A 17223-nucleotide genomic window follows, 5' to 3' on the forward strand; every position below is an offset into this window, starting at 1 on the left:
AGGCAGAACTGCAGTGCATGCACAGTATCTTAAGCTTACCAGTGTTTCCAGCCTTGTTCTCAGCATACTGAGCAGCAGCGCAGTCATAAAGCTGTCTTGCAGTCAGGCCAACAGGTGAAGTACCGTTCATCAGCACATCTGTAACCACAGCATCAACACTTAGGGACGCCCCTCCGTAGTGATGTGCTAGAGCAGCCGCTGTACTGCTCTTATCTGGAAAAAGTGGAGACACAGGACACGCACATTTTCATCAATCCCAGCAAACAGAATATGGTTGTGTTTTCTAAAGCTCTTGGTCTTCAGATATTTGATTGAAATATCAAGACTCTGCCAAAGAAGTGATGTTATTTTACTTGATCAACAGATCAGAATCTCTTTTTTTTTCTCCAAATGCTTCACCTGTCAGTGGGGCTCCATAGACAACAATAGCAATGCCTCTGCGGTTGCGTGCAGCCAGACCCTCGGGTGACAGGTCAACACACATGTGACGGGCAAGTGCTCTGGAGACAGGGGTCATCTCCAGCTGCCCCAGTCTCCCACTGTTTCCCTCTTTGGTCATTTCTGTAAGGACTAAATGTACGAAAGACAAGCTTTGTAGAGAAAACCAAGTTCTCTTGTAGGAAAGACAGAAATAAGCTAAAGTTGTGCTTATGTCTGTGGAAATTACAGTGATATAACATATATATGCTTTCGAAATGGTTATACTCACGAATTTCAGCTTGTTTCAAACTAAGAGTGTTTATTTCTTCCTCTTTACTCTCTGGTAGGTCGGTATCGTTTTGCATTGACATCTTTTCTTCCTCATGTGTGGCACCCTTCCCACCTTCTTTTTCATCTAAGCCTGACTCCAGATCTGCTGCACACAGGTAGATTAGATTAAAAGAGGTATACAACAAAACAGTGATTAGACACCTGAAGGTATATGATTTCACTGTTTGTAAATGAACGTGGATTGTTCCTGAAACTACCATCATCTTTCAGATGGGAGCAGTACTCCTTGTAGTAGTCGAGCAGTTCCTTGGGAAGACCTTCTCCAGGGGCCCTGGGAGGCAGCAGAAGTTTGTTGTTTTCATCATAGTCCTGCATCAGACGCAGGATCTACATGAAGTAGTGTGAAAAGATGGGGAACAGACAATTGAATGTTGATAATTAGATGAGGAGCCAGGTAAGGACATAAGAATAACGTGGAGATTGGTAGGAAACGGTGTTAAGGCAACTCATTTTTTGTCTGTCTCTACCAGGGAAAGAGTGAGAGGAACGATTATATAAAAGAGTGTTATATTAAGCTAAAACTACACTTTAAGAGTGGACATTTTCCAGTTACAGGTAATAATTAATACAAAATTGGGCATTATCCCTCGCGACTGATGGCTTCGCTCCCCCCAGGTGGATTTTTTTTTATCTATACACTGTTTGTCCCTCAATTTAGTTTTTTAAAAGCTTCCTGTTCACAGAGGAATTGCAGTCTCATCAGCTATATTTGGTCAGACCAACCATGTTTGATCACAATATAATTAGTTCTGTCAATCATTTGGGGAAAAAGTCAGTGGTGTCACGTTCCTGTATCAGGAGCGGGTGTCAGGAGTATCATTATCTACAAACTTGCACCCTCTCATTCCAACGTCCTCTCTATTTCTATCTCTTTGCAATCATTCAGTGTTCTATCAATGGGACTAGAGAGGTCAAACATGAGTGTCTTAATTGTGGCCTTGTTTCTAGCCTTTAAGAAAAGAATAGTACAAAATAAATTAGGGACATTGTTTCAGAAACATACGAAAAAGAGACCTACCTTTTCTTCCTCGAGATACTGTGCATCCACCTCCAGGCAGTAGAACTCAATGGGAAAAGAGCAGGGGTTTCTGACAGTGACCTCGGCTTCAGCCTCAGTGCTGTCAGGCAGGCAAGGCCCCAGCTCCAACACAGGTGGACTGAACTCCAGTTGTGGCTCTTCACCAAGTCCCTGGGCTGTAAGGATCACCTGCTGAGTGCTGTCAGCCACACGGACTGCGAGCTGCCTGCTGTAAGCGTGCTGCAAAAAATACAGTAGGTCACAGAGTCCTTATTTTATTACAACTGTTTTATACCATATGATTACCCGTTTCATACAGGCAGTACATTTATTGCCGTGTTGCACTGCTATGTATTGTGCCAAACTCTAAAAATCACTCAGGATCTCACCCCTTCTACAGGGCTGAACTTTATCTGGACATGAACTCGTTCACCAGGGGACAGCAAACCAGAGCCGGGAGTCATCTCAAACACAACTGGAGGTGGTCGCAGCTCCTGCAAGATCTTTTTACGCTGGTGGAGAGGCAGGAACTTATCTATCTGTGTAAAAGCAAGACCAAAGGCAGGTATGAGCCAACCGCAGCTGTATTCTAAACAATGAGGGATCCTAAAGCTAACAATGACAGATGGTATGTGGAGGTAGTTTTATCACACGGATACCAAGTTACAAAATTAATCTAAAAAGTTCAGTGAAATTTCCACAGAACTGTTTTACCTTTTTGAAAGGCTTTACCACCTCAGCAATGCTCCAGCAGCAGGGAACAGACTCGTGATTAATCAGCTGTATTGTCTTCATCTGGTGGGGAAGGTTATATAACACAAGATTTAGAAGGTTTTCAGTGCAGTCTATTTGGCAGAAAAAAATAGATTGATAGATTTTTTTGTTAATATATGGACTTCATTTTGTTTCAGCATAAAATCACCGAGCACAGTTTTCAGCTAATGAGCGGATCTCTTTAAAGATATGCAGCCTCAACCTAGTGCAAGTGCTTCAAGTATATTGACTAAGAAAAATCAGTCTGAGGAAATGATGAACATCAATGTGATCTGACCACAAGATGGCACCACAGTGGGGCAACATACTGATTAATGCAGTCATTATTGTTCCTTGCACATACTTTGAGATGTATACATTATCTGCACATTCCCTTTCTCTCATAATTTTACATAAAATTACCAAGAAGAAATGTTTATAGGGCTGCACAACAAGCATCTTGTCATTCCATGTTATCATGCTGTGTTACCTGACACATGCCACACTGCACAGTGTCAAATGTCAGTGTATCGGTGGAAACAGTAACAGCCGGCACAGTTACCACCGCACACATCCGCACCTGGACCGTTGGACCATGTGTGACCTGTAAAACCAAACAAAATCCTTCCCTGAATAAGGTCACAATGCTGATCAACAAGAATCACATACTGTACATAAATGTACATACTTGTGCGTGCCCATGTGTATTACCTGTATTGGCATGAGAACACTTATGTTTCCCATCTTCAGGCTGGCGCCTCGAGGCTCCAATTTGACTGTAAATGTCTGTGTCTGACCACACGGCAGGTTTTTCACTCTTTCAAATTCTGTACTGAAACCTTTGAAGAAGCAACACACTCAAAATTAAGCAAAGTGCAGAACATTCAGGAGAAACAGTAAACAAAACAGCTTGGTGAGGATTTATATAGGATTTATATGAGAAAAAGGGTAGAATACAGGACTAAGGAACACATTAAAGATGCAGCATTCTCTTTGAGAGCATTTCATTGTATGCATTATCCTCTTCCTCTACTCTCCTACTCCTTCAGGATAACAGGCTTTTCACTTATGGTAGCATTCCCATGCACTCAATATAGGTTTAATCACTGGATGTGTAATGTGTAAAAGTTTTACATTTTGGCCTATACACATAATGTAGGTGCCATATGAGCAATTAAGTATTTCATGGTCATTTCGGTTCATGGTTGAGTACATTTTGGATTTGATATTAATTTCATGATTTAATTCATTTAAAAATGCTAATTTAAGTTATGATTATTATTTTATTAATATGTGCACTATTATTGTTGCACACAAATGTTGTTATTTCATTTTGTAGTGTCATTGTTTATTTTCTGTGGCGGATAAAAATAAGAGCCTGTAGCTTTAAGGAGGTAGCCAAGCGGTTTTGAGGCACAGTGTTTTTAGGAGCTAAGCTGTGTTGCTGACTTTAGAGCCGGAGGAGCTCACAGTTTTTCTGACCGTGTTCGGCGTGTGTAAGAAGCGAGCTTGGATCGTATGGTATATGTATGCTTTTTCTTTTTGCATTTTTGTCAAATAAATATAAAAGAGAAACTACTGTGGAGGACACACTTTTTGAAGAGCACTCGTCAGCCATAAGCTCCTGTGGATTCAGAAAGGTTTTATTGGAAAACCTACATCTGTTTTATGTGAATAATAAAACCTAGAAGGAAAAATAATTTTCACTGTCAAATCTGTCCCATAAATATCAAGCTATTCAGGAGACAATTAGTTGAGCTTAGCATTATCACTGAACACGGGAAGAAAGAGCTAGCCTTGCTCTGTCCACAGAGAAAAATATACATACAAGCACATATAGAGGCTTACACATCAACACATTGTTTGTCTTGTTTGTTTAACCAGCAAAACAGTTTGTAAGTGTAAACAACAAGCTGTTTTAAGGCAGATTATATGTTGTTTGGGTGCAGTGGCTTCCTTGTGTCTTGTCACCACAATGAGATTTCCAGCCAACCAGCGCGGTCTCACAGCTTATTTTAGAGTACGGTTCAAACTTTTGAGGTGGTGTTAGGTGGATTTACTCAGACTAGCTGTTTCAACAGCTTACAGTCTTCGTGCAAATCTGAGCTAACCATGTTTTGGCTCCTGCTCAAAATGTATTAACCGATATGAAACTGGTATGAATCCTCTCATTTAACTTTTGGCAAGAAATCAAATGTATTTTTCCCACAGGCCAAAATATTATTTTCTGAAAAGTCTTAGAGATTTTCGTTGCATCGTAATTTTGTACTTCCCAGTCAAGGAGGCCGAAAATGATTACTTCTGTGTTATATGTATATCCGTATCCATATAACTGTGTTGCATGTGTTATGTAGTGGCATCATCACACAATTCTGTGGCATAATCGTGGTAGAGTAATGCCAAGATATCACATGAAAATAAGGAAGATGTAAAAAAAAAAAAACTTAATGTCACAGGACATTAAATATTGTGTTACCTGTGCCAACAAGGGGTTTGAGATTGGCATGGTAGGACACATCCACTGACCCAGTATTGGTGACATTTACAGTGTGACTGAGGACTTGGCCTGGAATGACATAACCAAAGTCCAAAACATACTCTGGGAGCAGCAACCTGGCAAAATGGAAAAAGGTAGGAGTGAAGACATGTATTAGACAATACAACCGTGCAGGACTTCGTAAGGCTTCGGTTTTATGATTAAATGAGATTTATTTTTCAGTTGGCATGATCATAATGTGCTATGAGTTTGACAAATTTCGTCATTAGTTACTTGTTAGTAAAAAGTCTTGGCTTTTTTCTTTATTTGAATGGAACACATTTCTGTGTCTTGACAGTCAACCTGATTATTTTATATATCATATTGTGTACATCTGTTAAAGATAACCAAGGGATCACAATACGGTTCAAATGACAACGGACAACGCACACACTGACATCGGTCAATTTTCAAGAATGACAGAAGAAAAACATGCCCGGTCAAAGAATTTTCATAAAGCCAAACTGTTTGAATTGCACAACACAGTTCTCACTTCCATCCATGTGAGATGACCATCTGTTCAGCCAAACTGTTTGTCTGTGTGTGTGTGTGTGTGTGTGTGTGTGTGTGTGTGTGTGTGTGTGTGTGTTTCTCTGAACATACTTGCTAAGTTTGTGCCACTTTCTGGAGGACCCTTGTGAGTCACTGAGCTCCAGCAGGCTGCTGGTCACAGCGAGAGCATTCTCTTTGACCAGCGTTCTCTCGATCTCCATGTGAAGCAGCTCTTCATACTGGACGCAGCAGGCAAAAGAGAGAAATGGAATGGGGAGGGGCACACAGAGGGAGGGGTACATAAACACTCAAAAGTTACTGAGAAAATATTGAAGAGTTACATAAGCAACAAACAACACAGCCTGACTCATAAGAATTTTAACAGTAATAATTGCAGATGTCTAAAATTATCACGACTGCTCTGACTGCTGATGTTATAATTATGAATTGAAAATACATGTATAGATGTTTAAATATAAAAAATGATAATGAAGCAAAGCCGTTTTATTAATCAGTTAAAGTTCATCCCCTTCCCTTACTTCTACACCATAACAACAGAAAGTCACTGATGTCAGGGTCTGTTGTATTTTGTTTACGTTTTGTGGTAAGATGTGTTACACAGTTGTTGCAGATTATCTATGGAAACACAGTATTTATCATTACAATTACAGTATTCGCTTTTTCATTTAAGTGGTTCGTGAAAAACGTCAAGAAGGTTGTAGGAAAAACACACAAAACCATGAGTTAATGCTGATGGGATAAGCAGAAAATAGCATTCTCCATTGTAATTCAATGGCCCTTGTCTTCTCCCTGGAAATCAATACACAGTTAAGAAACAGGGAAAGCCTTGCCGAATAGACTGGTTACTGTGCTAACTGCGCAGATGTTGCAGGACTGCCTTGCTAGTATGGAAAGAAAATACATGTGGGATATGTACACTGTGCGATTATCAGAATGACTTGCAAAAAAGGTCTTAACACATCTAAAAAAAAAACTAGAACAATCAGTCTAATGGTATGTTAAATTTGAGCCCCTCTAGACAAACATCTCAGGATACACTTATGGGATATCACGCCCCTGGGTGGACTACCTGTGGACTGCCAGCTAGCTATGGCTAGTTAGCTCTGTTTCTTTAGTTAGTTATAGCCAGCTTAAAGTTAGCTTAATAGCCCCTGTTGGAGATGGCCACTGCTGCCTCAGTTGGTGAGTGCTGCTACCCACAATTTTCTGTTTAGTTTTGTCCACAAGCGTTGTATCATTGAATAAGTTTGAAGCCTAAATAGGCAAGGAAGAAGTCTTTTGGAAACTTATATGGGTCACCTTTGTGAAGAAAGCGCTTTCCGGTCGTATGACCCCTATACTGTAGTATGTTGAGGGGTTTACCCAGTTTGAGCCAGAGCCCTGTGTTAGCCAGCAGCAGCTTGGGCTGGCCACTCGCCATGATGATGATTATGTGCTGAAAATCAAATTGGACATTATTTTATCGTGAATTGAGGGTGAAATGGAGGCTTCATCATTGGACCGGAATTCCACCACTAATCTGTTGATTGGGCCCAGATGAAACATCCTTCACTGTATCAACGTTTTTCCTTCCGCCTGATCCAAAGGTAAAAAACTGCCTGCCCATGTCCCTTTAAATTGAGTTAAAGGAAGTTTCAACAAAAACAAATATTCAATCATTATCTACTCAAACTCATGTCGATGCAAAGTTGAATAAAGTTTGTAGTCCACATCTCTGGACCCTTACAGCAAAACAGTGTTGCAGCATTCTCCTGAACAACTGAAGTAGTTTGAACCTGTTTTAAGGCATGAGAAACAAAAGAAAATGTAATAAAAAAGGCTTCATACAGCTCATTATGGAGTCCCTAAATCCAAAATTGAGACATTATTTACACCCTTGACAAAGAACAGGCTTTTAAGTACATTTTACAGAAAACTTCAGTACCCTTCAGTCAACCTTTTTCTTTTCTCAAGCTTTAAATTTGCAAAAAGAAGATGCAGACAATTTTACTGTACAGGCATCAGGGTATCTATGATCACTGTAGTGCGGCCAGGATGTCAGAGAAGCAAGCGTTTCAATTACTGAATTCGGGTTCACCCAAGCTGTGTGAAGAGGCTGACAATAACTTCTTCTTGCACGTTGTCTTTCTTAATTTTTGTCCAGATCTGACTGCCACCATCTTTTGATGAGGACAAACTCATCAGAACATAGAAACCTAATTGCTTTCCGTTAAAACTAGAGTGCGACCATCACGCTTTATCTGCGCATCCCTCTTGATATTCAGTTTCGAGGACTCGAAGGTTACATGAACCAGAATGCATTGTATTTGCAGAAGATTATCCTGCAGCCTAAACCTCTTTTGCTTTTAACTTACATGGCCATAATTTTAGTGTCAAAACTAAATATTTTAAAAATACATGCTGATAAATACAAATGTAACAACAGCATTTTTATAAGATACAGGATTTTCATCACATAACATTAATGTTTTTTAATTTTAGTCACTGACGGTGAATGTGTAGTCGGCCTCTGTTGTTGCTCCTCCACCAGTGGTAATTTCGTTCATAAGCTCCTCCCTGGCTCTTTCTGCCTCCACAGCTGCTCTGGCCTGCAGCATCACATCACTGTAGCGCTCCTCAGCTGGAAGGGAATCACAGCATTACATGAGTGCAAAAATAAAGAGTTGTGCTTTCAATATTTGTTAGCATGGAGATGTGATCAGTAGGCAAGGTAAATAGTTTTTAACCTGAAATATAATGGTAAAATCAAAAGTAGTCATAAATGGCCAATTATATCCCTGACGTCCCACCTTCAAACACAGCCTCATTTGGCCATCCATGAAATCGCTACTTGACCTCCCACTTTTCCATAGGAATACATACTTCCTACGGGCAATGCACTAGTTTTAATAAATAGCAAACTGTTAAGTTAAGCTTCAATCTAGTCACTGTGTATCAGTGCATGTCTGTGCTTACACAGGTTTCGTGGCAAGTTCAGACTGATCCTTGGGAACACTCCCTTTCCTCTCAGAGTGATGTCCTGCGGTGACTGGTGAGCCACCTGCAGCTGAAGCCGCTTCTCAAACACCCCAGGGAAGCCTGGGAGGTAGAGCACATGGAGACACTGCTCTGCACCAGCATCGATGTAACCCTGACACACAAACACACACACACACACACACACACACACACACACACACACACACAAAAGTAAAAAAAACGCTTTTACATAGTAAATGACCCTCCCACATCTGAAACAGTCCGAAGAAGAATTCTCACCATGGGGGGGAAGACAACAGGCTGTCCCAGTCTGACCTCCAGTCCATTTGTATTTTGCTCAGAGTCATTTTGATGCAGCTCAGCCTCTTCCAGGGCCTTCCTTTGTCCGCCTGCCCCCTCATCTGATTCATCCTCTCTTTGAGGGTCAGTGATGCTATATTCAAAGCCCACTTTGCCAGTATTCCTAAGGGTCAACTCAGCTTCAGCTTCATGATCAAATAGCTGAAAGAAAAAGAGATTGTGAGGAGAGACGTAACACTGCTTCTAAGAACTATCAGTTTGATACATTTCTTTAAGGAAATGTGAATTAGCTTTATTGCAAACAGAATGTTTTGGTCCAACTACTCCTCCTTGTGTCCCCTGATGGTGCGACTGTCTTGCAAAGGCTATACAATAAATCATCAATTTTCTAGAAAAGCATTCAAGGTGTTGACCTCTGTTTTTTGCTTCTTGTGGTTTATGGTAATAAGACAGAAGTAGAGGTAAGAGAGAAAGTTTATTCAAAAAAAAATCTGAAACTGCTCAAAGTCAGATCCTTAAAAGGGGGTAGTTTCAGGACTTATATAACTAATAATTAGTAATATGGATACATCTAATCTTTGATGTATGAAAACAACACAGAGAGTTGAAAGACAGAGAGAGAGACAGCAAGAGAAAGAATAGTGCTGAACAGACAGGAAGGTCAGAGAGATGTTCTGCTGAATCGCTCATTTCAACTAAATCAAGAATCAATATGTCCTTGTTTTGAATATCAATGATAACCAGTCTGGATGGCTTGCATACCTAAAAGGGGAGTAGAAGTGCAAAAGACCAAAGTATGAAAAACTATGCAGGGAAAAAGATAACGTGATTCCTTTCATCAGTCTTTTCAGTGTGAAAAAACACCCTTGATGCCACTCTCAAAAGTCCATATTATGTCTTTATATTATGTGTATACTAACGACTCACAAGCACCTATACCACAACATGCCCCTCAGCATCCAGATTCAGTGTTGATAAAAATAAGTGGAATGTGGATACAATACACATGTCGATTCACAGAAAAAACCCTAGAGCAAATAGCCATGAGACAGACTGCAAACAAAATACAACAAACCATCATCCACAGTCACAACAGAATCTATTAACACAAACTGTCGCACTTCCCCTGGTCTGTCTGTGTCATTGTCAAATGGCAGAATGTATTATTTCCTAATTGTTGAAAAAAATCTACTAAGTTTTTTTTCTCAAGATATCATGTATCACACATGGATGAGCAAACAAACGGCAAAGGAAGAACAAGAACACAAAAAGCAGGATAATAAAAAAAAGGAGGCATATTAACATAAACTATAGAGTTGCCTTAAACATATCAAAGGAAATGTTTTGGCTTTATGTGAGCAACAACGACCAGTGGTAAATCCTGCCTCCTGTGCCAGTAACAGTATCTCCAGTCCCTCCAGGCCTCTAACCCGATCTGCACATACGAAGCTGAAACATCACTATTTGATTGGAAGAGCCTGGTGGGATAAAGAAGTGAGATGCTTAGCTCTCTGTTTACTTACCTGCAGACCAAAGTCAATATGGGAAGAGTCCAGGCTGTAGCTGATCACAGATGACTCTCCTTTGAGTTTGATTTCGTACGTAGGGCCCTCCTCTACACGGCACTGTGCCATTACTTCTCTGCTGACGTTTTCATGGCAGGAGAAAAAGATTGTGACCAGTTGCTCCTCTCCAGGTGGTAGATGACCATAGTTAGGCAAGATATCAAACACCTACAGACACAAAAAAAAACAGTAGAACTTACAAGATTAAAGCTGTAGTCTGAAACCTTTTTTGTGGTTATATTTGCTAAAACTGTCAATATGATCTGACAGTAGAATAAGATACAGGTCAGCTGTGTAAAAATCAACTGTTTGTGGCTCCACGCAGTGGCGTGACCGGGCAGTTATAACATTAGTTTGTGTTCAGTACGCTCTGAAGTGGTTGAATTGGTTTAGAGAAATAACGTTACTCATGCTTCAGAAAGGCGGCATGGCGCTGCACCGGGTAATGATTACATGGTAACTCCGTCTACTGCAATGTGAGGAATAGTGGTTGTTACACAGGGTATCTACAGTGATGGGCATGAGGCACTCATCATTTTAATTTAGTTGTATTGGTCAGAAAGAGAACGATCAGTAATAATTATGTTTATTTTTTTATTTTGAATGCGCCGTCTTGGTTATCTGGCGTCCTCTGTTACCATGGTTACAAGCCTGCTCGTGCACGGCAGGCTCCTCTGTGGGGAGGGGCTTTGAAGGCAGGGCTGCAGTGCAGCAGTGACAAACAGGGAGGGACCTGGGAGCTGTATCATTCAAATATTCTGACTAAGTTCTCAAAAAACCAGACTGCAGCTTTTATTATCATTCTTTAGTGATTCTCCCAATGTGCTGCTGAGATACTCCAGTGAAAGGAATAGTTTAACATTTTTGGACATGCACTTGTTCAACTCCTTGTTATTACATGATAAGGATGATACCATATGGTCACTTCCTGGACTCACAATGTGAGGTAACCACTCAGGAAGTCCCTGCTCCCGCCAAATAAATAGCTCCAGCAATTTATACAACATCCCCATAAAACATTTCAGCTTTATAACATGTTGATATGTAAGTGTTTCCCCTACTTCGAGTCTTTATGCTAAATTCAACTAACAATCAATCTGGCTTCATGTTTAATGCACAGATGTGATTTTTCATCTCATCTAACCTTTTGGCAAGAGAATATAAATATATGTATTTTCCCAAAAAGTCATATAAATACTTGTGGTTTTCTGGATTATTTGCCAGACAATATGTTGATATATTTTTGCAATGTATAAAGTAGAAGCATATATGATTAGATTGGTCCAATACATGACAATGACAATGATTAAAGGTTGGCCACAACTTGAGTTACATGTGCCAAGATGTGATGAAGGTATTCTCTAACTAACATTTATAAATCAGGAAACTATCATGAATTCCTCTGTGTTGTAAATGCATTAAAAAGTAGAAAGAGATTCTACATGCTGACACAGAAGGGGCTCGCCTCACTGAGGTTTACAATGCAAAACTGTGTGTACGTGCATGGGTGTGGCATTTGCATCTACCTGCACAGTAACAGCACTGCAGCAAAGAGACAGGGAATGAGCCCTGACAACCTGGAAAACCTTGATTTGTTTACATGTGAACATTTGCTTACCTGTGCAATGCTCTGTGTGCTGCTCTGTCCATCTGCAGGAGAGGCTGCTGCAGAGGAACTCTGCCCTTCTTCAGTCTCATTTCCAGGATTGCTCTGCTCCAGCCTCTCTGTCTCCCTATGAGGGCAAAGGGATAAAAACAAAACAAGCCTCAAGTTAAATATTTATTTCCCACACATTAAAAGTAAAACTGCACAAGTAGAAATATAAATAGGCATGCATTCAGAGAAACACATTGATTCCAGCTTCCCGGAAATAGACATCCAAAAGCCTCAAGATGTCCATGTGGTGTGAGTGACAAATGCAAACTTATCAGCAAGTATTGTATATCTCATGTATCATTAATGCATATTGTAATACCCAGGTGGAGAAGAGAATCTTTAGCACCCACATCCCAAAGAACTCTGACACTCATTTTCTCTCTGTTCTACTCTCTCCTTCCCTGTGGGATCAGACTCGGTGCATCCATCAAGTTAATTAAACAGAGTGTTCTATAATTAAGAGGAATTTTAATAGGCAAGCAGCAGGAAACAGGTCAGGATAGATTGCAGTGAAGTGCTGAATAAACATGGAAGAGAATGAAAGAGATTTAGTGAGTGAAGCCATCTCAAAGCTGGGCCGGACAAGTTCTATATTAAATCACCAAACACTGGCTATGTTATTGCCCGCGCATGTGTTGGTGTGTTTGTGAATGTGTACGTCTGTGTGTGCATAAATATAAGGCAGCGTTCAGGTCTGCACGTACATTTGTCAGAGTTCCAAAGAATGCTTCAGTATTGGTGTGTCAGCTTGTAATTAGTGGATGGCAGTGATGCTACCAGCAGGAGGCACTGTTGTTGTATGGTCAGTCTGTGATTGCTGCTGCTCGCCTTGGGAGGATCACAAATTAGTACGTCCGGCAATGTAAGATGTAGGGGTGAACGGATACTGCAGGTCCATGTCCTCAAAAGCAGGCTGCGTTTTTGGTGGATGAGAGTTTGTAAGAGCCCATAATAACCATACCCACACCGTGCAGAAAAACAGAGTGTTTTAAAATGTGGGTCCTCTAAGAAAGAGTTTGGACCCACTGGTGCGGACGGAGGAACAGATGGTGAGACAGCACATGATGACACTGCAAGAGCTCAGCTCAAAACAGAAATAGCATACTCTGACATTCTCACATCTGTCTCTCTCTGGTCCATCTATTCTTTCTTTCACGCACACTGTAGGTGCAACTGTGTTTGACTGGAATCCTATGTTCAGTCCCACTAAAATCTACACATCAATATCTAGTACGCCACAAGTGTCTCACAGTAGGCTGTTTGAAGACAAAAAAGTGATGGGGATCAAGAATAAGTGAGTTTGATGCTGCAGAATTAGATTGCTACAGACACATGGCAAACGACAGCACGTCTGTCAACATGCTTACTATGCTTCCAAATCTACCTTTTTAATATTTGTTTTTTATCAAAATCCCTGTCTTCCAATCAAATTGGGGTTTGACAGCCAAAGATCTGGCTCCTGACCAGGAAAACACTTTGCTGGTCTATGAACAAAGAACTGAATGTGTCAGGGGCTGGGGGCAGGGTTATTGTGACCAAGGACCGACAAAAAATGCCTATGACCGCCATTTTTAAAAACCAGAGCTAGGGAAGCTTGTCCTCACTTTTCCACTCAACAAAAGACTGTATTTATTTTCTCTAATTGAAGCAACAGTGGTCCGAGGACCAGTAATGTTTGGATGCTAGTGCAGACATGCAAAGCCAGGAGCAACACTCATAAAGAGTCAGTATCATCATATTTGTTTCAAGTTTCATTGTTGTTCCTAACAATGCTGGGATATTGGAGATATATACCGTGACGGAATGATGTGACTCAACAGTGGCTCTCATACCTGTGGAAAAGCAAACTGGTTCTTAAAGGGTTCATAGGTTGAACTAACTCCCAACCAGCACAAGCACCAGCCAAGATGCAGCACTTGGTTTGATTGGTTCAAAAAGAGGTGACCAAGGGGACCAGGTGTTTTTATCTGGCTCTAATGCAGACTGGAGTGCCTCAGTTTGTGAAACTAACCCAAAACTAACAGTTTTGAAACTAATCTAATCTATGAAGGGGAGTCTTTGTAACCTATAGATAACCAAAACCCAATAAACAGTTCCATCTCTGGCAAGCATTTTTTTTTAATACAAACAGATTGAAGCACTATAACTTATCACTTGTCAAGTCCGTCACCGATTATGCTCAGGAATATTCTCAACAATGTTTCCGGTCTTGTACCTAGATGCTGTCAAACAAAATGTCATTTTTCTCTGGCATACAGGTCTACACATTATAGACAATTGATAATGGAAAAGCAGTCAGCTTAAATGACATTACAAAAAACAAAAAATAACAAATAACATTCTAGTTCTATTTTTTCTTTTTTTTTATGAACACCTGCTTTGGGGAAACTGGCTGAAGAATCTTTATCTCACCATTGTACACCTCAGCTCAAGCTCAACATAGTTGTGAGTGATCATTAAGTTGTCCATCATGTTGCTTACAAGTAACTACAGCTCAGTGAAAAAAGGTAGAATTAGCTTGAGCTTTACAGTTGACTTATTGCTGATATAGAGCCCTCAACACAGAGAAGTTACAGTATTTAAATGTATCTTACTGCCTCAATCTATCAGTGGTAAGTTGGATAGAAAATAGTTAGCTGTACTGAAATTCCCCTCTCCATGGGCTGCAGTGTAATTACTGATAGGGATGTAATTAGCTGAACATGGCAAGATAGTGCAGGTTTTGTGAGGGAGAAAGAGATACTTTAGAGAGTGTGTGCGCACAGAGTGAGGTCTCCATTTAATTAGCAGGACGGCCTATGAGACAGATTGTTAAGAGACGTCACAATGTAAGAGGGAAAAGGTGAAGAAAGAGAAGGTTGATGAGGATTTGGTAGAGTAGAGGCACAGGCAGGCGAGGCAGGACAGAAGGAAGGGAGAAAAAAAAGATAAATAGGCAATGTAAAACCCAAAGATGAGAACAAGAAAGTGAGCAAAAAGGAGGAATACCAATATATGAAAGAGGGGGAAGGGAGAGAGACAGTGGAGGGTGATAAATCTTGTAGAGCGATAGCAGTTAGTTGGTTCATGGCCATGGATGGGCAGACTAGTATAGTATTCAGAGTACATTTCAAGGGAGGGGAGCCAGAGCACAATGTAACATTAAGCACACAATCAGTAGATTTGTCTTCCCCAGAGAATTTATAATGGATTTGGCTTTCAATTCAGGGGATTAAATGTATAGCTACTGTACTAACTCACCCCAAAAGACAGTTTAATATATGGCTGAGGTCCACTTTGCTCTTGTCCCTGAATCTTGTCTATTCAGGATGCTACAGTTTGAAGTTTTTATCCATTTATTTATTTTGTTTTGTAACAAAACATAACTGTCACAGGAATCAATGAGCAGGTTTTACAAAGCACAGCTGCTTTAGCTTCTTTTAGTCCTACTACTCAATGGAAGTAACAATAAAAAGGTTACATGTTCCATACGCATAAGTTAATGAAAATAAAGTCTCATCACTAAGAGGGAAAGCTATCTGTGGGTATTGTGCTATGAAATATCATCAACTTACAGGTCATACTAATAGCATTTTTATGAAGAATTCATGAAAAGAACATACATCATATGAGCTTGTAGAATGGCCTTAAAAGATAGGGTTAATGATTGTGAATCAATAATTTTTAACGTATATCTTGTCCAAAATTAATGATTTGTTTGTCTCTGTGTAAGAACTGTTTTGTTTCAGTTTCAAGGTTTATAAGCCGATAATTATAACGGTGGGTATCACATGGTATTTGTCTTTTGTCAGCATCAGCAGTCTTGGTAGTTGCCAGTTTGAGGGAGTAAAATATAAATATGGCTAAGTTCTACACTGTGTGCAGAGCATACTATACTGCCCTACCATTAGCTAGTTTTAGCAACATTAAGTTAGCTAGCTTTAGTAACATTAGCTAGTACTAGTACAAACTGACAGCCACTTGAGGTGGCAGATGATAACAACAACAGCAGTGTTTTGACGTAAATGCAATGTAAGCTTGGAGATGGAATGCCACAGTTACTGGCTGGATGTTATCAATAATACCTTTAATTTTTGATCAAATAAATTTTGCCCTGTCTTTGTTTTAACTTGCCTTGGTTGTTTCTAACCATAGAATTACCATATCTATAGTTGAGATATCTGAAATTGTTCCCTATGTAGCCCCAGGCCGGGACTCAAACCTGGGGCCGCTGCAGCGAGGACAAAGCCCACTCAGGGGACGCCCGCTCTACCAACTGAGCTAAATGGCGTCCCGTCCTCTTAATGTATATCTAATGATGCTGATGGAAAAGCATCACCTTCACTTTCTGAGCATTCCTTGCTACATTCTGGTATCTTTTTAGGTGAAACTGAAGTACAAGGGGTCACCCAGGCTCCACTATGTACTGTATTTACTGTACAGCTATGGGGGAAGATTTGCATTCCACCTCCCAATAGGCTGTGCAATTGGCTGTGCAGTTATACAATATGCAACTGTGCACCACTTACTATCCTTTACAGTGTGTTAGGTGTGGGGTGTGCTGTAAACACCAGTCTAAATGTCGTTGACGGTGTGTTGACATTTGTTTACCTTATGGTTCTCCTCTGGTCATCCAGGAAAACCCAATAGTAGGAAACAGGCAGCGGGGAGCAGTTTGTGATGCAGATCTGTCTACGTGTCTCTGTGTAGTTGAGCACACAGCCAAAATCTACTGTGGTTGAGGAGAAGTGCAGATTGGGGAAGTGGACCTCAGCATGTAGCTTCACTTGCTCTTGTTGTGCATGCCCCCAGTAGTGGACTTCAAGGAACTGGGGGAAATAGGTCCAAATGTTTTTGTCAAAAATAGTAGGTATTACAGGAAACCATTCCAGCAGGTGAAAGTAAGTAAACAGGTTGTTTTCGCTTCAGTGGTTCCCAATCTTTTTTGACTTTCAATGACGAATGGCTCCTCATGGCCACTAATGGAGTGGCATTAGTGAGGAGAGATTTTCCCTACTCAGATTTCATTTGAAGGATTCTTTGAGGAAAAAAATAAAAATAATATCTTGTCAACACAAATGAGTTGTATGTCTTAGGTTAAGGCCCACTTCTGCACCAGACCCCAGATGACAAAGCAAAACGTTATGTGAGA

At 40.4% G+C, this 17223-nt stretch overlaps 1 protein-coding gene across 4 annotated transcripts in view; it reads right to left on the reverse strand.

Moving 5' to 3' along the window:
* The window catches only part of hydin (HYDIN axonemal central pair apparatus protein), a 74125-nt gene that overhangs the window by 28020 nt on the left and 28882 nt on the right, over window positions 1–17223 (reverse strand). For 3 of the 4 annotated variants that reach the window (XM_030425390.1, XM_030425392.1, XM_030425389.1), the window contains exons 24-40: window positions 16683–16900; window positions 12054–12168; window positions 10394–10603; window positions 8850–9071; window positions 8547–8721; window positions 8081–8211; window positions 5682–5809; window positions 5019–5155; window positions 3254–3381; window positions 3033–3146; window positions 2504–2584; window positions 2179–2328; window positions 1790–2029; window positions 969–1098; window positions 710–856; window positions 400–570; window positions 40–213 (exon numbers count right to left, since the gene is read on the reverse strand). In XM_030425390.1, the coding sequence (XP_030281250.1) occupies window positions 40–213; window positions 400–570; window positions 710–856; window positions 969–1098; window positions 1790–2029; window positions 2179–2328; window positions 2504–2584; window positions 3033–3146; window positions 3254–3381; window positions 5019–5155; window positions 5682–5809; window positions 8081–8211; window positions 8547–8721; window positions 8850–9071; window positions 10394–10603; window positions 12054–12168; window positions 16683–16900 (2671 nt within the window). The remainder of the gene's footprint in view (window positions 1–39; window positions 214–399; window positions 571–709; window positions 857–968; window positions 1099–1789; window positions 2030–2178; window positions 2329–2503; window positions 2585–3032; window positions 3147–3253; window positions 3382–5018; window positions 5156–5681; window positions 5810–8080; window positions 8212–8546; window positions 8722–8849; window positions 9072–10393; window positions 10604–12053; window positions 12169–16682; window positions 16901–17223) is intronic. The other variant, XM_030425391.1, reaches the window with a different exon arrangement.

The sequence above is a fragment of the Sparus aurata genome, chromosome 8 (genome assembly GCF_900880675.1).
Source record: "Sparus aurata chromosome 8, fSpaAur1.1, whole genome shotgun sequence".
In the NCBI taxonomy this organism is placed as follows: Eukaryota; Metazoa; Chordata; class Actinopteri; order Spariformes; family Sparidae; genus Sparus; species Sparus aurata.